The sequence below is a fragment of the Gossypium hirsutum genome, chromosome A08, assembly GCF_007990345.1.
Source record: "Gossypium hirsutum isolate 1008001.06 chromosome A08, Gossypium_hirsutum_v2.1, whole genome shotgun sequence".
NCBI classification, from domain to species: domain Eukaryota; kingdom Viridiplantae; phylum Streptophyta; class Magnoliopsida; order Malvales; family Malvaceae; genus Gossypium; species Gossypium hirsutum.
This window is the reverse complement of record NC_053431.1, coordinates 118,464,437-118,487,408: the sequence shown is the minus strand read 5'-3', so window position 1 is coordinate 118,487,408 and position 22,972 is coordinate 118,464,437. Positions and strand designations below refer to the sequence as shown.

Sequence of the window (22,972 nt, the reverse complement as noted above, 5' to 3'; positions counted from 1 at the left end):
TACTCTATCTATTTGGGGAATTAATTTGAAAAGTTATCAAAGTATAGAAATTATGTCATGGATGAATATGCTGAAAATTTAAAATTTATGGTGGAAAATGAAAGGTTGTTGATAGATAAACATCTTTTACAAAGTGATTTTTCATGAAAACATGATTTAGGGACTAATTTCTAAAGTTGTGAAAATTGAAGAAAAATTCTTAAATTTATGGAATACATGTGCTGTAAATTGTATATTGAAATTTTGGTTAGGCTTGGAATAAGGAGTAAATTGCATGAATTTCATTTTTCGAGCCTATGGATGAAATTGGAATTTATGAAAAGTTTAAGGGCAAAATGGTAATTTTGCCTATGATGTAAATTAAGTCCAATTGAATATGAAATGTGATAAATTGATGATTAAATTCATTTATATAGATCCGGATAACTCAAATTCAAAGTTAGATCGAGGAAAGGAGAAAATTTTGGATTAGTAAATCTATACACTCGAACAAGTGTCGAGGTAAGTTTATGTAACTTAATTGAGCATGTAAATATGTTGAATTGAATGTTGTATTTGTATAGAATGTGATTTATATTTATGTGAATTAATTGGATGTTATAATATAAGAATTGAATACATATTTGATATTGTTTGAAAAGGGTTAAATTCCGTTTGAATGTTGGATTTCGATGGACAAATGTGATTTCCCTTATTGAATGAGGTCCTGCATTTGTTGCTGATGGGATTTAGCTCCAACGAGAGAGTCTATTAACCTCATTACAGAAAGGATTTAGCTTGGACTGGTAATCCTAATATAAGCCCTCTTGAGCATATGTTATAGATAGGATTTAGCCCGGACGGGTAATCTTGATTAAGCTCTTATGAGCATATGTTGGAAACAAGATTTAACTTGGACGAGTAATCCTATTATATGATATATGGCTCGAGAGTGTGCTTTCGGATTAAGTACCTTAATGGGTACTCCTGAATAAGAATTGATGGGTTATTGAATTGTACACCTTGAGTGTATTATTTGAATATCCATTGGAATTTCAATGATTTAACGGACAAAATACTTGACATGATATGAGAATTATGAGATGAAATGAATAATGTCTTGAAAGAATATAGCATGATGAGCTCATCTATGTTTACTTGATGTATATGAGAATTTTGTGACTAACATGTTTGATTGAACGCATGTGTTTAGGCAATTTTGCCAAGTTGATGGAAACATGTTATTATATGTGCTTAATTTTAATAAATGAAATTGGTAAGTTTAATTTCAGTTATACGAACTTACTAAGCATAATATGCTTATTAGGTTTACTTTTCTCTGTTTTATAGTGCTCGGAAGCTCGCGAAGGTTGGCGAACGATTGGAGCATCATCACACTATCCACAAGCTTATTTTGGTATAAATAGTAAACTTATTTTTGTATAATAACATGTATAGGTTAGCTTGACCATAGATGACTTAAATATGTTATTTGTAATTTAGCCATTGGAATGACTAGGAATGGCTTGTTTTGGTATTTATAAAGCATTATGTCATGATAAATACATATATGTTAAGTATGGATGATTAAGTGATGTTTAATGTTTAGGAAACTAAGGTAATATGTAACACCCCTAACCCGTATCCATCGCCAGAATAGGGTTTCGGGCATTACTAGGATTTACATATCATTTAACAAAAATTTCAATTAAATACTTACCGTTTCTTCATAAGTATATATCGTTCATTTCATTATATCAATATTTCATGCACCATCATTTCCATATATTTTATGTATATTTATTCTGGTAAGAGTTCATATCAAACTTAACATAAATTATATTCTATGTACCTATACTTATTTCGTTTATCTATCTTCATAATTATTTCATGCAACTATTTTGTACATATATTTCCATATGACCAATTCTTGTAAACATTTCACATAGCCATTTTGTACAACCAATTTATATAACCATTCATCATCTGATACATATTACCTGAATATCAATTGTTCAACAGATGTCACAGCGTCTCCCATCCACGGTCTTATTTATCTTCGACATGATGCCATAGTGTTTTTCAACTATGGTCTTACTCATTTTCTGTCATGTTGCCAGGGTATCTTTCAACCATGGTCTTACACATTTGAATCGCGATGCCATAGCGTCTTTCAGCTATGGTCTTACTCGTTTGAATCGTGATGCCATAGCGTCTTTCAGCTATAGTCTTACTCATTTCTGATATGATGCCATGGTCCAACTACGGTCTTACACATGTATTGCCATGGCCCAACCATGGTCTTACACTCGTGGTGCCATATCCCAGATATGGTCTTATCATCAGGATGCCATAGCCTAGCTATGGTCTTACACATATATTGCCATGGCCCAACCATGGTCTTATCCGTCAATGCATCACTAATCACTGAATGGTCATACTTAATTCAACGTTCTACTCAATTTTTACTTTTGATCCGATTTCCATAATTTAAAAATATTCATAATTCAATAGCAAACATATGGAATAATACATTATATCAGTCTTAATTTAGCAAATAATCATGAAAGTTCAATCATATGAACTTATCTGGCTAAATTGCAGAAATACCAAAATTCAGGGGGATTTTAAAAATTTTCTATTTTTCTCTATTTTCCACCCGATATTTATCTAAATTGATAATTTCATTCAATTTATTAATTTAAATAATAAAAAATTCATTTTATGCAATTTCGTCATTTTTGACATTTTTACAAAATTACCCCTAAAGTTTTACTTTTATTCAATTTAATCCCTGAGCCTACAACATGCAAATTAGCCATTTTTAATGTAAACCCATGTTAGCTGAATATTCACATATATTTTCATCCTCCTCCTTTCCATTCCACATCCTTGATATGTACATAATTCCACTATATGCTTATATACTCATATCAAGCTGTCCACTTGAGTCATTAACACTAAATTATTTATATCTTAAGCTAAAGAATTCTAAATCAAGATCCACTTGTTGTTTTAAAAACTAGACTCAAATATATTTCTACCATAAAAATTTCAGAATTTATAATTTAGTCAATAAGTACAGTAAAATCTTCAAATTTATCCATATTCTGCTATTTGGCAACTTCAACCTTTCTTTACTAAAAATTAATTATCTCTTAGTACGAGATTCGGATGATGTTCCCGTTTGTTTCTCTTGAAAATAGACTCATTAAGGATTTTAAAATATAAATTTAATACCATAATTATTTTTATACAATTTTTAATTATTTTTTCAAATTCAGAATAGGGGAACCCGAAATCATTCTGACATTGTCTCACTAAATTTATTATATCTCACAATTTACGACTCTATTGCTTACACCATTTATTCTATGAAAAACTAAACTAAATAAAATTTAATTTCATATTTTATTCAACCTCTAATTGAATTTCCACGATTTTTGGTGATTTTTCAAATTTAGACCACTGTTGCTGCCAAAACTGTTTTAATACAAAATGTTGATTACCAAGTTTATAACACCCTTATTTCCTTTCTCTATAATATTTTCCATCACTTTCTCTTATTTTCCTTCACTAACATATCAAGAACATAAAACTTTATATAAGAAAACTTTACATTCACATCAATTCCTTGCTTTTTCAATAATTTTACACTTAAAAATATATTGAAATCTTGATATTCTTACCTTGTTCTATTGATTTCAATCTCTAGCTTAATTTTCTCTCTCCTCTAGCTTCTATTTCTTGAATCTAACTTGATATTCTAGCTCCCCATGGTCTCCTTGTCATCTTTCTCTCTTAATAGCTATAGAAATTCTTTTAATTTCTAAGTGAAAATGGTAGATTTTTAGTGAAATGACCAAATTGTAAAGAAAAGAAAGTTTCTTTCTTTCTTTTCTCTTCATACCTTGGGTGCATGGGAAAAAGATGATGGCTCTTCATCTTTCTTTCCTTATATATACTAAATAAAATAATATTAAAATATTAAAATATCATTTAAAAATCAAATTAAAATATTAATAAACTATTATTTATTTATTTATTTAATCTAAAATATCTTCAACATCATCATTACCTTCTAGATTTCTCTCTCCTTCTAATTGACCATTTTACCCTTTATGATCTTTTAAAATTTCATCATTGAGTCATCATTTAAATTTGGTAAAATTGCAATTTAGTCCATCATAATTCTTCACTTATTCAATTTGGTCCTAATTTATCCATTTTCCTTAGTTTCTAGATCATCCCACCCTTAAAATATTTACACTATTAGTCCTTCAACTCTTTCATATTTAAATTTTAACCCCTCAAATTTTGAGTATTTACTCTTGTGCAACAAAACTTTTCTCACTTTTACAATTTAGTCCTTTCTTGAATTTATATATCATAATATACTCCCCAATGTTGACATAACTCAAAATTTCCCTTTTTGTCACTTTATTTCCTTATTTTACTATATCAATGATAATATCTTACTGTAAAAATTTTCGGAGTATTACATAAGATTAGAAACATAATTATATATGCAATGATATATCATATTAGATGTTAGAATTTGCTTGAAATCAATGCTTGAGTATTTGGATGAAAGTTTTGGTGCAGGATATTGGTAAAATTTTGGGTGAGAAATGAAGCTAGAAATGGCTTTATTTTGTTCACACTAGTAGACACACGGGCGTGTGTTTAGACCGTGTGTGACTCATGGCCTGATACATGGGCGTGTGGTTAAGCCGTGTGTCCCCTGCATCTTAAATTCGAGAAACAGAATGCTCATAATTGAGCACACTGGCAGAGACACAAGCGTATGTCTTAGCCGTATGTGCTACACGACCTGGAACACAGGCGTGCGTCTAGCCGTGTGAAACCTGCACTTAATTTTGAAAATTTTAATTAACCACACAGCTTAGCACACGGGCTTGTGGCTGGCCGTGTGGTACAAGTCAGAGAGCTACCTAGTTTAAAAACACGGCTTGCAACACGGGCGTGTCCCTTAGACCACATGGGCGTGTGAGCCCTGCATTTTTGAAAATTTTTTATATTTCGTGAAAAATTCTTGGAGTTTCCGATCAAGTCCCGACTCGATTCTAATACTTGTTTTGGGCCTCGATGGTCCATTTAAGGGACGTTATGAATAATTTCGGTAAATGAATAGTAATTAATGTGAATTATTCGTAAATGTTCTGAAAGTTCTGGTAATACTTTGTATCCCAGTTCCGGCGACAGTTACGGGTTAGGGGTGTTACAACTGTTATATAGCCTTCTCTATTCATATCTATATCAACAAAAAGCCATTCCTCCCATTCTCTTTTACAGTTCAATTTTTTTCATGAAATAGCTTTGAACATCATGAATTTACAAACCAAAATCCAAACAATTTTATTTTCTAATCTCCAATACTAATTGTCAAATTGACTTGGATCTAACGTATGTTCTTTTACTCATCAATGTGTGTTGACCCACCGCACGAGTTATTGAATCATCACTTAGAGATTGCTAGTTCGACTTTAAAAAGAAAAAAAAAACCTTAACAATCTTGTGACTTGAATAAAACTTTTGAATAGTTTGATAAGTTAAATAAAAACTTTTAAATAGTTCAATGGCTTAAATGAAAACTTTCAAATAGTTCAGTGACCAGAATATATATTTACTAATAATTTAGTGATGTAATTTATCCTTAAAAAAAAGAGGGTTCAATTATGCTAATTTATGAGAGGATATTGGAATTTTGATGGTGAGATGCAACTCAAAGTGTGCCGTGGGTGTGGATGATATAGGTGAAAATTTTCTATTATTGAATGTTTTAGTCGTTGAAATGTACCAAAACGAAAAGAATTGTTTAGTGGGTGAACTTGTACAAGCATCTATGCTAATTTAAACAGTTTAAAACATGTAGAAATTTTTGGATTTTTCGTAAATTTAGAATTTAATTTTTTAAAATTTTAAATTTTAAAATTTGAATTTCTTTCCCAAACCCCATTGCCTCCTTAAATCCTTCATTTCACCACCACTTCCTTTTCTATCCAAAACGAATAAACAGTCATCACTTGCCACAATGGACCCAAAAGCCGTGAAATCTGACCTAGTCCCCATCCTGGACTTCGGTTCGCAATACACCCATCTCATCACTCGCCGCATTCGCTCTCTCTCCGTCTTCTCACTCTGTATCTCCGGCACTTCCCCACTTTCCACCATCACTTCCCTCAACCCCAAAGTCGTTATCCTTTCCGGGGGACCTCACTCGGTCCATGCCGATAATTCTCCTTCATTTGCTGATGGGTTCGTTGAGTGGGCTCAGTCCAATGGTGTTTTTGTTCTGGGTATCTGTTACGGACTTCACTTGCTTGTTCAGAGACTTGGTGGTGAAGTTAGGGTTGGGGAGAAGCAAGAGTATGGGAGGATGGAGATTGAGGTTGAGAAAAGTTGTGGTATTTTGGGGGGAAAGGTTGGGGATAGACAGGTTGTTTGGATGAGTCATGGGGATGAGGCTGCTACTTTGCCTAATGGGTTTGAAGTGGTGGCTAGGAGTCAGCAAGGGGCCGTCGCTGCCGTTGAGGATAAGTATAGGAGGTTTTTTGGGTTGCAGTATCATCCTGAGGTAGCTCGAGCTTTTTCACCGTTCGTTGATATTTTGGGTTTTATTTTGTGCTTATTAAGGTTCGTTTGATTGTTACTTTTTCTCATATTTTTTATTTAATGACTGATAATGAACACATGATTTAAATGCAACACCAATTTAAACGTAGTGTTTTTAGTATAAAAGTTAATTCATGCATTTTGCACTTTAAAAAAAAAAAAAGTTCTTTGGCAATTCTTGCATCTTGGGAGTAACGGGCAAATAGGACCTAGGTTCTATTTTGAGGTTGGTTTTTAATAAGTAATTCTTTTTTGGTTATGGGGGCTTATTGTTATGCTTTTGATTCATTTGAAGCAGTTGAATAATTTTATGTGATTATATATAGGTCACACATTCCCCAGAAGGGATGGAAACGCTGAGGTCTTTCTTGTTTGAAGTTTGTGGAGTGAATGCTGGCTGGAAAATGGAAGATGTAATGGATGAAGAAATTAAGGTGATTAACAACATGGTGGGGCCCGATGATCATGTTATCTGTGCTTTATCTGGAGGTGTTGATTCCACGGTTGCCGCAACTCTAGTTCACAAGGCAATTGGAGACAGGCTTCATTGTGTTTTTGTTGACAATGGTTTATTAAGGTATGAAAGGAGCTACTTGAATTGTTAGAAAAGAATTGCCAAATAGTACCACTCTTAATAAGCTTTTTTAATTCTTTGCTTGTACATTTACTACATGTTTCTGTAGGTATAAGGAGAGAGAACGCGTGATGGAGACCTTTGAAAGGGATTTACATCTGCCTGTTACTTGTGTTGATGTAACTGAGCAATTTCTTAGTAAGCTAAAAGGGGTTGTAGACCCTGAGCTGAAAAGGAAGATAATTGGGAAAGAATTTATCTGTGTCTTTGATGCTTTTGCTAAAGAATTGGAGAATAACTTAGGAAAGAAACCTGTTTTCTTTGTTCAAGGAACCTTGTATCCAGATGTGATTGAATCTTGTCCCCCACCAGGAACTGGAAGAACTCACTCTCACACAATCAAAAGTCATCATAATGTTGGAGGTCTTCCTAAAGACATGAAATTAAAACTCATTGAGCCGCTTAAACTTCTTTTCAAGGATGAGGTTTTGATTCTGTTCCTTGATGGATGACATTTAGTTCTAAAACTGGTTTTTCCCCCTTTAAACTATTTCCCATTTTCTTCTTTTAATATGCAAGGTTCTTCAACTTGGGAGGATATTGACAGTTCCTTATTCATTTTTAAAGCGCCATCCATTTCCTGGGCCTGGCCTTGCTGTACGAGTCTTGGGTGATGTAACTGAGGGCAATGCCTTAGATACTCTACGTCAGGTATTTTGGTATTTACTTGAGGAAGTGCAAGCTTGTGTATAATTTGTTATGATTTAGCATATTTTTCCTCAAGAACTTGTTTTCCCCAGGTGGATGAAATTTTTATTCAGTTAATTAAAGATGCTGGTATTTATGACTCCATTTGGCAAGCTTTTGCTGTATTTTTGCCTGTAAAATCAGTTGGAGTTCAAGGTGATCAAAGAACACACTCTCATGTTGTTGCTCTCCGGGCTGTTACAAGTCAAGATGGAATGACAGCAGATTGATACGTTTTCATTGCTCTGCATTGCTTTGCTCTCCATGATTGGTGCAATATTTATGTGCCCCACCTGAGCCAGTTGTATACAGTAACAAGCATATGCTCAAATGTGTCTGTAACTTCGGGCTGAGTTTATAATATGACTATATGCAAGAAGGATTAATAACCAGATCTTATGGTTCTCATGACTGGTTGTACTTAAAGCAGTTTAAGCTGGAAATCTTGGGAAGAAGATTGTTAGTGTTCTACAGTATTGATTCTAATATGTAGTAGATTCAATCCAATTCTAGTGGTGGCCGAATAAAATGTGACAACTTCCTACTTTAATGAATATGGAAGTCTCTCCATCTTCTTATGCATTCTACGTTATAAGTTTCTCAATATTTATTAAAAATCACATTTTCCTTTGTCTTCTTGATTGTGGTGGGGCTAAAACCAAAGAATTTAACTTTCGATCCCTTTTCCCACCTCTTAACTCTAAAATTCCGAAGTTCTCATTTTCCTCTTGCAATTTTGGAATGCCAGGTACTATTTTGAACGTGAATTCCTTGATGATGTTGTCCAAAAAATTTGCAACAATGTTCGTGGTGTGAATCGTGTTGCTTTAGACATTACATCAAAGCCCCCATCAACAATTGAATGGGAGTGATGCCATGTTGGATGTCAGAAACAACTCCATAGCTGTTAGAGTGAAGGTGATATATTCATTGAGTCTTTACTCCCCGTTCTTGGTGACAAGAGAGAAAGCTGTGTTTAGCAGGATCTCTTAATACAAGTTACTGGATATGTAAAGTCTATACCATATGGTATTTCTGCACTGCCTATTTCTCACAACCAAATTGTTGTCAACAGTTGGTGTAAAATATTTCTATTAGAAAATTCTCACTATTTAACATATTTTTTCTGTGAAAAATTTTCACTTTTAAACATCATAATATACAGGTCATTTATTTTTCTCTAGTGATGATTTTTTTTTTTTGCCAAATATGAAGAGCATATTTCTCTGAGTGTGCCTACAAGTGTTAGTATTTTTATGTTGTTTTAAAACTGTATCCTAGAGTAAATTGCATATGATCTGAACTGTCATTTATATAGTTTCTTACCCTTTTGTTCAATAAGAAATTTAGCATATGAGAACAGAGTGCAAATGCTTACTTTGGCCTTGTGCTCTAAAATCGTTTTCATATCTTGGATTCAGTGGATGTAACCATTAGGTTATGCTTTTGCCTACCATAGTTTTATGCCAACCAATTACTGTAAGTGTCAAAGTGTTGCTATGTTTTCTATGATGCATTTTATTATGGATAGTTGGTGGTGGTAAATGATGGCTAATTTTTACTAAGCAAATCATTCCTGAAAGGTACTAGTATGCTATAAGCAGATTCTTCTATCATGTATCCTAAATGTAGCCACTCTACAATTCTTAGATTGCAATCCAATTGAAGGATCTTGTTATGTTTCCATATATAATAATTTGTGAACTGCAAGATTCTATGCACTTTCAAATGATATTATTCAGCCTTTTCCTCAATATACTGAACTCAATCTAGGTCTATCATTATCTATCAAAACATACACTTATTCCATAGCTTCTCCATACTGAATGTTTAAGAATATGTGGCCTGGATTTGTTTGCCTCTCCGAGACTTCTGCTAATGTTAATTTACTGTCTGGCCTAGAGAAATCTGAGTTTTGGTAATATTTCTAGTCAATGCTTGAACTCATTAAAGAATTTAGAAGAAGGTTATGAAAGGGAGTTCTATGAATCTGAATTTGGAAACCGTCATGGACATATGAGGATATTAAATTATAAACCAGCTGACCAGCATATGATATGGAACAAAAGGAAAATTGAAGGAGTGGGAATGCACATTGATATGAACAGCATAATAATTTTATACCATGATGAGCTTGGTGGGGTTCCAAATGAGATCAAAGGAATGGGGTAATGGGAGTTCAAGATCATCACAACACCAGGTTTTTTTGAAGCAATTCTTCAAAAGGTTCTCTCTAGCATTCTTCTAGTGATTTGATGATTTACCATCCATTTATTTTGCTTGGATTACATAGAGACAATATGATTCAACAGTGATTAGTCATGAATTCTGAAACACATACTGTGGGTTTTCTTTATGTATATGGAATCCATGGTTAGAATTATGAATGATGAGAGCTTGTTAGTGGACTCGATGTGATTGTTTTTGTTCTCTTGCCTCTATACAAAATAAAGTATTAATACCCTTTTTGAGAGTTACGATAGGGTATCATGAAAGGATTGTTGGGTCCCAATTGGACCCTGTTTGGTCAAATTTCGCTGGGGATTTTGATTGGAATGCTTGCTGCTGCCAGCTTAGGTGCCTGACAAATGCTTTCATAAGATATGACTGAACCCTTTGTTTCTTATTTAGTGATAAACATTGAATTAAGACTAAACTACCTGGTTAGATATAACTAAAGATTGAGAGTAACTTTTTGTAGTGGAATTTGAAGGGAATGATGAATAGCCATGATTAACTACACTATAAAACCCCTTCATTTCAAGGTCCCCACACTTCACTGCAATGCAAAGCAATCTTGAATTATTATAGTTTTCCTGGTAATCAACTTCACTATGTTTTGACTATTCCTTCAGTTACAGAATTTATGATGCTTTTGTTTTTATTTGAATGAACAGGTTAGGGCAGGGGGAGATACTGACCCACGAAATCTTGACAGTAACAAAGCAAAGGTTCAACAATATTTTCGGTGGAAAAGGTAATTGAGTTATTGGAAATGAGAAAAAAAAAGGGGTGCACTTTAAAACTCATCAAAGCCTTCAAAAAGAAAGAGAGAATCAAAAAATTAAGAATATTGCTAGGGGGTGAACTGGTTCCTGTCAACTTACATATATTAAAACCCTAAAATTTGTCATGTCTTTGCAAACTTTGTCAGCCTTTGTTTTTCTTGTTTTTTTTTGTTCATTTTTAAACTTAACTCTTTTTATACTTCGTGTTTACCCACCCAATCGTGCTCTGCTCCCTCTTCTTACCTTGTTTAAAGCTAGAAAAATACTTCACTTTCTTGGCCCAAGAGAAGTCACTGTTTGGTTAAACCTACGTTGAATTTCTTTTTTTTATTTTTTAACCAAGTTGAATTTTATTAATGAATTCTAGCATGTGAATGTTTGAAGGGGATTTTTCTTTATTAGTAAAAATATAGTATTTGGGTAATTACTATAGCAATTATAACAACTAAGTGTAACATAGTGGTCATTTATCTCGTTATTTAATTATATAGTCTAGGGTTTTAGCTTATACTTCTCTCTTATTGCATTTATGTTATGTTTAGTAAGATTATTATTATTTTCACATGTTTACATATTTTAGTCATGAGTTTATTATAAACTAATTACAAGATAATTTTTAACCACATATGACTTGTTTGTGGTAGAAGAAAAGAGAACCTTTTACCTATTTTAGAGGTCTTATTTTCTATAATAATTTTTACTCATCTTTTTAAATTTAAATTTAAATTTATATTAATTATTTTTATTTTATTAATCACTATTTATTAAATGAATTTATTATTCATATTATTACGGTTAAGCTGCTACTTTATGAATTCTAAATAAGTATCTTCTCTCTAGGTGTGTTTCATTATGATGTTGATCAAATTTGCTTGGTGTTGTGTCTTTTCCAACCTTGTGTCTACACCTTTGGTTCTATTCTTTTGAGCTTTAATAAAAAAAATTATTTAGAAAATTTTTATACCCACATCATTACGCAATCCTAGAAAAAAAATCCCATGTGAGCTAAAATAATATAACGCACCCCCATTAGGTGGGTTGTCAGAAAAAGAAAGAAAGAAACGGGCTTCATCATATCAGAAGCAATAAAGCTATAAGTATGGAAAATGGGAACACCATTACCAACATAAAGTGTAAAGCCAACTTCCTCAAATGAGATCATGGAAACCTCGATTAATACCATTATTATACCATAGTTGTTGAAATTCGAACCCCTAACAATCCTGTTTCCATGTTCAAAAAATGCTCAAAGCTGTTTTCCAGTTACAGTTGCAAGGAAAAGTTGATATTTCTCAAAGTTAATACATGGTGAAAAAGATTGATGTCATCGGTCAAGCTTTGTTACAAGGCTCCAAACAAGGTTTAATTGCCTTTACTTTTACTACTTGCATGCAGGATCAATCTTCTTGCTTCTGGCACCTTATGAAATGGGATCTTACAAAAGAAACTGGTAAAATCTAGAACAAATAGCTTCAACACTTGCCAGCAATTCTTTGCAATGCTTGCTCGATTGGTCCTGCTTTTGCAACACTTGATCCTTTGTACTGCAATAACCACATCGATTGGTCCTGCTTTTGCAACACTTGATCCTTTGTACTACAATAACCACAGATACGTTTGTTTAGAGTTTGTTTGTTTCAACATAAGAACGTTTGCCAACGTTCTGAATCGGTAGCAGATTCGATTTTATTTACCTTGGATTTTATGGTCAGGGAGAGAATCCCCTCAGTGGTAGATGACTGAACTGAGTGGCAATCCAAATTGAGAATGCTTAATGCATCCATTATCTCAAGCAAATATTCCTTCTCGCCATGGACACTTGAACTCGATTAGAAGCTCCTTGTTGTTCATACTGATAGTAACATTATCTGTTGAACCGTCTTTAGATGCAACATAGCCAATCTCTTGATCAGCTTTATCAACAAGATCATAGGCTTTCCTTTTACTTAGGGACGGTTTCTTTCCGTTGTTAGTTTTGTTATTGCCATAGTCATCTGATGTTCACTCAATTTTCGTTCTTGCTTCTAACTTTCTGCAAGATTCCAATTCCGCAACCCTTCTTTCGAGGGCTTGTACGTATTCTATCGTGACATCTAGTATAGAAACCTTGTCAGCCTGCATAAAAGATTGAAGAAAGCTAGTTACTAATTAATGTTCATATTATGAATAGCTTAAGGGGAGTGTTAATTTAAGCTACCTTGTTATTTGCAGGGACAAGTGATTTCAATATCATAAGTCGTTCGTTTATTTTATCCCTCCGCTTCCACTCCGATAACACATGGTTTCTGCAAATTTCATCAGCTTCGGGTCTCCAAGCTGCATCTCTAATAGCATTAGTTTCAGGAGATTCAATCAATCCTCTATCATGCATATGAGGAACCGAGAACAATATCTTCTTCAGTAACTTTTGAGGGGTTTCATCTGTTTCTTTTTGAGGCTTCACCAAGCCATTTTTCTGCCATCTGATAAAACTCGATTCCTTGTTAGAGTTTCAAAACTGTGGTCCTAAAATCAACGGGTGTGAGCTCTTGAATAAGGCCGAGAGAACTTCATGGAAGAGTCGATCATCGTTTTGACGATCAAAAGATGTTAGTTTAGTCTGATTGCACTCTTCAACATCTTGCAAACCATTATCATTTTTTCCCTGGCAAAGAGGAACGGCCTTTCGGTGATCCGCAATGGTTTGAGATATGCAGTCACTTGAATTCAAGGAATGGTGAACACAATTGCTGAACTCTTCATCCATGAATTGCCAACTTTGTACTTGAGAAGCTCCACCATTTATCCCTTCAATCAATAATGAATTTTCTCTTGATTGCTTAGGCTCCAAGCCGTCCGGACTATCATCGGGAGAAACTGTTTCTAGTTGTTCACAGCCTAATATTGGACTCAATTTGGTGGCAAGGATCAAAGGATCAAGAGCAGGACAAGTAAGATCGTTGTTCATCCCATCGATTTGAATCGATCTGTTAGAAACAATCGGCTGTGGATCATCCAAGAACAAAGTTTAACGCGCTGAATGAGGCTTAAATCTTCCAATACCTACACAAAAAGCAACCAATATAACAGCATGAAGTAAACCGAAAGCAAATTTCCTCAAACCAAAAACAACAGTGAAAACCGAAAAGTTACCAAATCAGTCACACTGAGCTCAACCACACCTCCTGAAAACGGAAAGCATACTACAGTCTGAAATTGAAACAAGTACAAGAATTTTGTAGGAACAATGGCAGCAGCAAAAATCAAACAAAGTTGAAAAACAAAATTTGCAAAACTGAAGCAAGAAGTATCGAAGCAAAAGAAAACAAAGCAAAGCAAAAGCAATGAACAAAATTGAATACTCAGCAAATTGTAACTGAACATTACCAATTTTCATTCAAAATTTGAATATATAAAAGAGTTACAAATTTTGATTCATTTGACAATTACCTAATGATATAACTGCTCCCACTTAAACTAAACTAATACAAGCTTAAGTCAAATGCAAAATAAGCTGACATATCAGCTTTTACATCATCAATCCAATCACAAACTTAATCCAACTAACTTTGGAAACTAGTTAAAGTTGAACTAAACTAAATTACATCAAAACAAAATAGCAATGTCAGTTGCTTTATTTGGTCCAAAAACCATTCGTGCGCGCCAAGCAAAATGAGCTGAGCTCGATAGCTGCTGGTCTCGACAGTAGCATGCTTCTGGCTCCATGTTGCATTGCAGTCCAGCTTTCAACACTCCTCCTTGGACTGTATGCAACACATTCCAATTGCACTTCTCAAATATTCAAATCGAGCAGCCCCTAAAGGCTTGGTCATTATGTCAGCCAATTGTGCCCCTGAGCTGCAATGCACAAGGCTGACTTCCTTTGCTTGTTCAGCCTCTCTAACAAAATGCAGTTTGATTTTAAAATGCTTAGTCTTACCATGGAACACAGGGTTCTTGGCTATCACAACTGCAGACTGATTATCCACCCAAATTTCAGTTGCTTCATCTTGAGTTTCATTAAGGTCATGAAGCAGCTTCCTTAGCCAAATGGCCTGATTAACTGTTCCTGCTGCAGCAATGTACTCTGCTTCAGCTGTGGACTGAGCAATAGTTTGTTGCTTCTTTGAACTCCAGCAAAACATGCCCGATCCAAGTGTGAAGAAGTATCCAGAGGTACTCTTCATGTCATCGAGGGATCCTGCCCAATCACTATCAGAGTAACCTTCTAATTTCAGTTCCTTCCCACTTTCAAACATTACACCAAAGTTAGCTGTGCCTTTGATGTATCTAAGGACCCTTTTTGCAGCTTTCAAATGTGCCTCATTGCAACAATGCATGAATCTCGATAACAGGCTAACACCAAACATGATGTCTGGCCTAGTTGCTGTTAGATACAACAGAAAACCAACTAGGCTTCGATAATGCCTCTCATTAACCCTTTGCTGATCACCATTGCTGGTTAATTTTTCACCCTGTGCCACTGGTGTACTTACTGCTTTACAATTTTGCATGCAAAATTTGCCAAGAATCTTCAAGGCAAATGTTTGTTGGCTGATGAAGATGCCCCGATCAGACTGGTGAACTTCCATGCCAAGGAAGTAAGTCATGACCCTTAAATCTGTCATTTCAAACACTTGCTACATTTGAATCTTGAGCTCATCAATTAGCTCAACTTTGCTCCCTGTCACTAACAAGTCATCCACATACAATGAGACAATCAGCAAGGTTTCAAATTCTGACCTCTTAACATACAGAGTAGGTTCACTAAGGCTCTTCACAAATCCAAGCTTGGTCAGATAAGCATCAACTCTGTCATACCAGGCCCTTGGTGCCTGTTTCAGGCCATAGAGGGCCTTTCTTAACTTGTACACTTTGTCTTCATGTCCAGCAACTTTAAAACCTTCAGGTTGCTCAATGAAGATCTCCTCCTTGAGAAAACCATTTAGGAATGCTGATTTGACATCCAATTGGTGAACTTTCCACTGCTTCTGAGCTGCTAAAGCAAACAGTAGCTTGATTGTGTCCAGTCTTGCCACTGGAGCAAAAGTCTCCAAGAAGTCCACACCATACTGCTGACTGTAACCTTTCACCACAAGCCTGGCCTTGTGCTTGTTCAGTGAGCCATCAGCATTGTACTTGGTCCGGTACACCCATTTAACCCCAATAACCTTCTTATTTTCTGGTCTGCTCACCAATTCCCATGTTTCATTTTTATTGATCATTTCCAGCTCAGCTTCCATAGCTTCCATCCAGCTTCTGTCCTTGGCAGCCTCTTCAAAGTCTGAGGGCTCAATCACAGCAACATTGCACCTCTGATAGACATCAGCCAAAGTTCTGGTGCCCCTCACTGGTGTGTCATCTACAGCATCTTCACTTGGTTCTTCTTCTGTAGGCTCAGCAACCAAGTCCAACTGATCCATTTCAAACATGTTAGCTTCAGCACTATTCCAATTCCACACTTTTTCTTCATCAAATTTTACATCCCTGCTGACTAAGACTTTCTTTGCTATAGGATCATAAACTCTATAGCCCTTCTTGTTGCTGCTATAGCCAATAAAGATTCCTGGAGTGGCCCTGCTCTCGAGCTTGGTTCTCTTTTCCACTGGAACAAGAGCATAACACACACAACCAAACACTTTCAAGTGTGTTACTACAGGTTTAACTCTACGCCAAGCCTCATAAGGAGTCTTATCCTTGACTGCTCTAGTTGGCAGTCTATTGAGCAGATACACTGAGGTGTTAACTGCCTCAGCCCAAAACTGACTTGGAAGCTTGCCTTGAAACAAGAGGCACCTGGCCATGTTCAGCACAGTCCTATTCTTCCTCTCACAGACTCCATTCTGTTGAAGAGTATAGACTGTTGTGAGCTAATGATGAATCCCATCACTGTCACAAAGCTTTTGAAATCTCTCAGACACATATTCAGAGCCATTATCAGTCCTCAAAGCTCTAATTTTGTAGCCTGACTGATTTTCAGCATAAGCCTTGAATTTACAGAAGGTTTCAAACACTTCTGACTTTTGCCTCAAGAAGTAGACCCAACACAACCTTGTTAAATTATCTATAAATAGGGCAAAGTACCTGTTCTCACTGATTGGAGGTGTTCTCATAGGACCACAAACATCAGAGTGCACCAATTCGAGCTTGTTTTGAGCTCTCCAAGCATTGTCAGCAGGAAAAGGCAGTCTAGCCTGCTTACCAAGCTGACAAACCTCACAAACATTCCCACTAACCTCAACTTTTGAAATGTAATCAACCAAATTCAGCCTATGTAGCAGATCAAGCGATCTGAAATTGGCATGGCCTAGTCTCCTATGCCACAAGTCAGTGCTGTCAGCAAGGCTGGTGTATGCCTTTCTTTCTACTTGGCTAACATCCAGCATGAAGCATCTATCGGTCATGGAGACTGAGATTAACTCCAGACCATTCATGTCTTGAACAGTACAGCAACCATCCTTAAAAACCAATGTATAGCCCTTTTCAACTAATTGGCCTACACTAAGCAAATTCTGGTCTAAGTCAGGTACAAAAAGCACATCTGAGATCAGCTTGTTACCTGAACCAGTGCTAACCAGCACACTGCCCTTGCCTTTAGCCTCAATCAGCTTGCCATCTCCAATTCTGATCCTAGAGTGGAAGCTTCTGTCTAAGCCCTTAAACAACTTCTCATCTGCTGCCATATGGTGTGAGCAGCCACTGTCTAGTAGCCAATCATTGCTGGTTTTTGTTGTGCCAACAAAACAGGTTGCTGTAAACACATGCTCCTCCTGAGCTTGCATGTCCTCAGCTGGTCTAGCTTGTTGTAGAGCAGCCTCCCTTGGTTTGCCCTTGCACACCTTCTCTACATGACCAAACTACTTGCACTTTCTGCACTGGATGTCTGGCCTAAACCAGCAATATTTTTCTGAATGTGTTGTCTTCTTGCAGTGAACACATGGTGGAAACACCCTTTTTGCTTCATCTTTTCCTGACTTGGCCTTTCTATTGTGCCAAGGCTTCTTGCCTTTTGCACTCATACTTGAGCCTTCACTGGCTTTAGCCTGGAAAGCAGCTTCAGAATTCTCCTCCTGCCTATTTGCCCTCCTTTGCTCAAGTGCATACAGGGAGTTTATCAGCTCAGACAATGAAATGGCTGATAAGTCCCTCGAGTCCTCAAGTGAAGAGATTTTAGACTCAAATTTCTCAGGGAGAGTTGTAATGACCTTTTCAACAACTCTGCTCTCTGTGAAGTCCACTCCCAGGAGCCTAATGCTGTTGACAATGGCCATTATCCTGTCTGAGTACTGCTTGATGGTCTCAGACTCCTTCATCCTCAAATTTTCAAAATCTCTCCTGAGGTTGATCACTTGCTGTTGCCTTGTCTTTTCAGTCCTCATGAACTCCTCCTTCAGCTTCTCCCAGGCCTGTTTTGGTGAGTCACAGGCCATGATGTGAGTGAATATCACATCAGAGACTCCATTTTGCAAGCAGGCCATAGCCTTATGCTTCTTGGCTCGCTCCTCAGCATGCTGCCTCATCTGTGCAATGGTGGGATTGGCTCTCAATGGAGGTGGTTCAGCATCATTCTCAATCACACTCCAAAGATCATGTGCCTGAAGATAAGTCTTCATTTTAACTATCCAAATGTGATAGTTTTCTCCAGTGAACACTGGTGGAGGTGGTGGAGTGAAACTCATCTTGCTAGACTGAGTTTAAGTGCTTCGATCCTTTTTAGTTTTAAGCTTTGCTGTAGATTTTAAATTGAAATCAACAGAATGCAAGCAAAGGCCCCTCAAAGACTCGGGCTCTGATACCATTTGTAGGAACAATGGCAGCAGCAAAAATCAAACAAAATTGCAAAACAGAATTTGCAAAACTGAAGCAAGAAGTATCGAAGCAAAAGAAAACAAAGCAAAGCAAAAGCAGTGAACAAAATTGAATACTCAGCAAATTGTAACTGAACATTACCAATTTTCATTCAAAATTTGAATATATAAAAGAGTTACAAATTTTGATTCATTTGACAGTTACCTAATGACATAACTGCTCCCACTTAAACTAAACTAATACAAGCTTAAGTCAAATACAAAATAAGCTGACATATCAGCTTTTACATCATCAATCCAATCACAAACTTAATCCAACTAACTTTGGAAACTAGTTAAAGTTGAACTAAACTAAATTACATCAAAACAAAACAGCAATGTCAGTTGCTTCATTTGGTCCAAAAACCATTCGTGCGCGCCAAGCAAAATGAGCTGAGCTCGATAGCTGCTGGTCTCGACAGTAGCATGCTTCTGGCTCCATGTTGCATTGCAGTCCAGCTTTCAACAGATTTCAGTAAGAAACATTGACATATATGTAATAATACTAAAGCCCTTCCAAGGTTTACCTGAATCGATGCACTCTGCAAGAGTCGGTTGTCGGAATTTTGAGCCATGAAAACAAAAACCAAATTGTCATTTCTGAGACCATATGAACTTAGCTTGAACTTTAGCCAAAAGCATATAGGGACATACCTTAGCTAGTAGTGAACGACCAAACACTTTACTGTCAGCACAATGAGCATTACAAAGCCAAACAGGTTGACCACTAGACAATGTTCTTCCAGGTAATCTAACAACAAATTAGATGAATAATTAACAACCAGAAACGTTGATTTTTGTTTTTTTTTTTCTTTTAAGAACAAAGAACATGTAAGAAAGATTACCCTTGGCCAATGTTGAATACAAATGACATACAAACCAAGTAATACCATTCAGTATCAGTAAGATCTTCAGGAGATAATGCTGCTGAAGGTCTTTTAGCTTGAGGACTGCTTTCACCAGCTGAAAGAGACTCATAAAGCTGTCTCAGTTGCTCACTTCTCTGTAAACTCAATTGGTCAGTGTTGAGTTCTACAGCTTGAACTGTTTTCCTTGTCTTTATATCTCCATTGTAATAACCATCTCCCCATTCTAACACCCTGAAAAGTGTTTTAAGTTGATAACAAACAATAATAGCCAGAAAAAATACAAACAAAAATGGAGGATCTTGTACCCTGGTTGTCTAGTTGAAATGGACCAGAAAATTGCATAACTCCATTGAATGTTCCTCACAGCAAGAGCAAGTTGTTTCTTTAGGTTCATTGGTACTCTCTCTTGATGTTGAACTCCAGTAGACATTTCAAAGCTAAAAGCTACATGTATGTGTGTGTGTATCCACCAACAATTAGATCAGATGCAAATAGATTCCAACTATACTGGACAATGGTGAGTGGTGACTCTTTATTTCAACAACACTGACTGTAATGAAAACTCTAGAAGGTTGTGGAATATTCCAACCAAAGTATCAAGAAAAAACATGTGGTAGAGTTGAAGTTCATGATTATTTTACCCCTAAACAGCAAAATCTAGATGGGTTTTGGTCTCACTGCTGCTGTTTCCTATACCACAAACAACCCAGAGCTCAATACAAACATATTATTTTGTCTGAAACAGAAACCAAAGATGAAAACTTCAATAGCTATGAAGTCAAAGGAATGGGGTTCAGAGGTACCTATGAAGGTTGAAAGGAAGAGGAAAAATGGGAACGCAAAGGAACTTGCGAGGATTATTTGCAGATATACTCAAAACTTCAGGCTAAGAATAGATGCAATTAGTTTACTATTTTGTGTTCAGAATAATAAAATAAATAAATACAGAAAGGATGTAAACAAATGAAGAAAGGAGATACTGTTTATGAAGATCTGTGTTTGCTTATATGCTAGAATTATTGCCACGCATTTGCCTTGGGGGGAGGGGGAGGTTAACAAATTATTTTAATAATATTAATCTAGTTGTAAAAAATAAAATTTTAAAAATTATTTGAATATTATAACTCTTTTTCGAGTAGGTCTGATAGATTTAAATCTCTGAGTGAAAATGTGGATTGATTTCTATTAAACATACAGGAAAAAAATTAGTTAATTGAGTATCTGTTTGATTGGCATTAGTATTATTATTAATGCATAAAAATGTGAATTTAAGTGCGCTGAAGCGTATTATTCCTCTTAGAAGAGAAGTTATAAATAGTTCTAAACATTATAAAAAAATAAATATGATACAAATTTATAAGGAGATTAATGTTAAAAAAATTTTAAACATCCAAATTAATCACTTTAACTAAAATATTCTTTTAAATATTTTGTTTCTTTATCATGTTAAGTTATTATATATATCATTTACTTTAAAGAAACAAATAATATAGGGTCTATTATGTATAGTATTAAAATAATGTTTTAAAATTTTCATACATATTTCACTAGACTTATAAATTGAGGGTAAATTAGGGGTTTTTAGAAAATAATTAAGGTTTTAGGTATTTTTTCTGATATTTAAAAGATAAGTCGATTTTTTAGAGAGAAATTAAAAATATGTTTTCAGAAAAAGTTTTTTTTTTTTGAATAATTTAATTACAAATTTTGATTATATCTATTTTTTGTATAATGTCTAGAATTATTTATAGTATTTTTCTAATCTATAAATAAGAGTATAATACATTTCAACGCATTTGAACTCATATCTTCCTACCTTAGTAAACAATATAAATATAAAAAAAGGATAATAAAATCTTAATTGGAAAAATACATTATATAAACACAAATTGACAGAAAAAAAAAAGAGTCCAACAATCATAGTCAACAAAGGCCCGCAATTTTTTTTTTCATTTATGGATTGGAAATAATAATTGTTGTGAAACCAAAGAAAACACTGTTTTAAATTTAATGGGAAATAAATTTGACATTGATACGTGAAGAAACGTAAATAAGCCATCTTTCTGTTTTAATAACTTGAAAGAAAAATAGGATTGTGTCAAAATAAACTATTACATCAAATACCCATATGCTGTGCCAATCAGATTTCTGTCTTTCAGGATGAATTTTGAGAGGGTTTATTATAATTCTTTTAAATATTTTATGAAATTAATGAGAATTTTTAAAAATTTTGAAAGAAATTTATTAAAATTTTTAATATATAAAGTATAAAGAGAATTTTTAAAAATTTAGAAACTTAATTAAAAATTTTTAAAAATTTTAAGGGAGAAATGAATCTTTTAAAAATCTTGAGAGGGCAAAGGCCTCCCTTGGCCATCATATTATTGTCTGTCTCTAGTTCTATTGGAGGCCGACCCGTATAAACAATAAAATATAAAAAGTAAAAGTAGAGAAGATCAAACACATAAATATTTAAGTAGAAAATTTCATTCGAAGAGAATAAGAAATTACGGGTAAAGATAATTAAAATAAATTGACAAAAATAAAGAGTAAAAAATATAGAGATAAAAATTAAATCTCAAAACCTAAAAATAAGAACTCACAAAACTTAAACACAAAATTCCCTGAAAACTTGTAAAAGCTATTACATAAATGTGTTGGTAGAAAACTGCCTATTTATAGGCTAAATTTCATGTACAAATTTGACTAAAATATCCTCAGAATAATTAGCGTTTAAGTAGGGAAACATAAAGTTTAATCGGGAGAAGATAATCGAAAAGCTTTGGGAACACATCACTATGTCATGACATGGCGACTCTTCTCGTCGTGACGTCGATGGTCATCTCATAAGGACAATGCTTATTCCTCGTCAGGATGTCAACTCTATTTCAGCCACAAAATGCAAAGCACACTCCACAAGTTTAAGTTCTACTTGTGCCCATCATGTGAGGATGAGTTAGTTTATTGAGTTTATTGTAAGAGGTATAATGTCAAATTTAGTCTTTAATGTTTACATCTTTTGTCAATTTGGTCATTTTTTTTTTCACTTAAATTTGTTTCTCAACTTTTTAAAAGAGTCAAGATTTGACCATCAACCCTTTAAAAAGGAATCAAATTGATTTTTTAACATAAATACTAGATAAAATGTTAAAGTTTTAAACATGACAATCCACATAACAATTCACATGTACTACATACTATTTTTAATTTTTATGAACTTTTTATAATTTGTTTGAATCTTTTTAAAATTTTTACTTTATTTGTTGATGTGGCATATAAGATAAACAATGCCACATTAGCATAAAGTGCACGTAGCCTACCACGACAACATCG

The 22,972-nt window shown here is 34.7% G+C and overlaps 1 protein-coding gene, 1 long non-coding RNA gene and 1 pseudogene across 3 annotated transcripts; 2 read left to right on the top strand and 1 right to left on the bottom strand.

The window, feature by feature from the left end:
- Positions 1–5,967: 5,967 nt before the first annotated feature.
- On the top strand, positions 5,968–9,119 carry LOC107962982 (GMP synthase [glutamine-hydrolyzing]). 2 transcript variants are annotated; one of them, XM_016899587.2, is made up of 5 exons: positions 5,968–6,577; positions 6,942–7,192; positions 7,299–7,674; positions 7,769–7,900; positions 8,685–9,119. In XM_016899587.2, the coding sequence occupies exons 1-5, from the start codon at positions 6,035–6,037 to the stop codon at positions 8,694–8,696; spliced, it is 1,314 nt and encodes a 437-aa protein (XP_016755076.1). In that variant the 5' UTR covers positions 5,968–6,034; the 3' UTR covers positions 8,697–9,119. The 2 variants fall into 2 exon arrangements, with proteins under 2 accessions (XP_016755076.1, XP_016755075.1); XM_016899586.2 differs by having other exon boundaries at positions 5,969–6,577; positions 7,990–9,119.
- A 2,660-nt stretch (positions 9,120–11,779) lies between these two features.
- LOC121204654 (uncharacterized) lies at positions 11,780–13,324 on the top strand. The gene is made up of 2 exons (XR_005899855.1): positions 11,780–12,304; positions 13,156–13,324. It is a non-coding gene; the product is annotated as an uncharacterized lncRNA (long non-coding RNA).
- On the bottom strand, positions 12,207–20,642 carry LOC107962981 (transcription factor EGL1-like; annotated as a pseudogene).
- Positions 20,643–22,972: the final 2,330 nt, after the last annotated feature.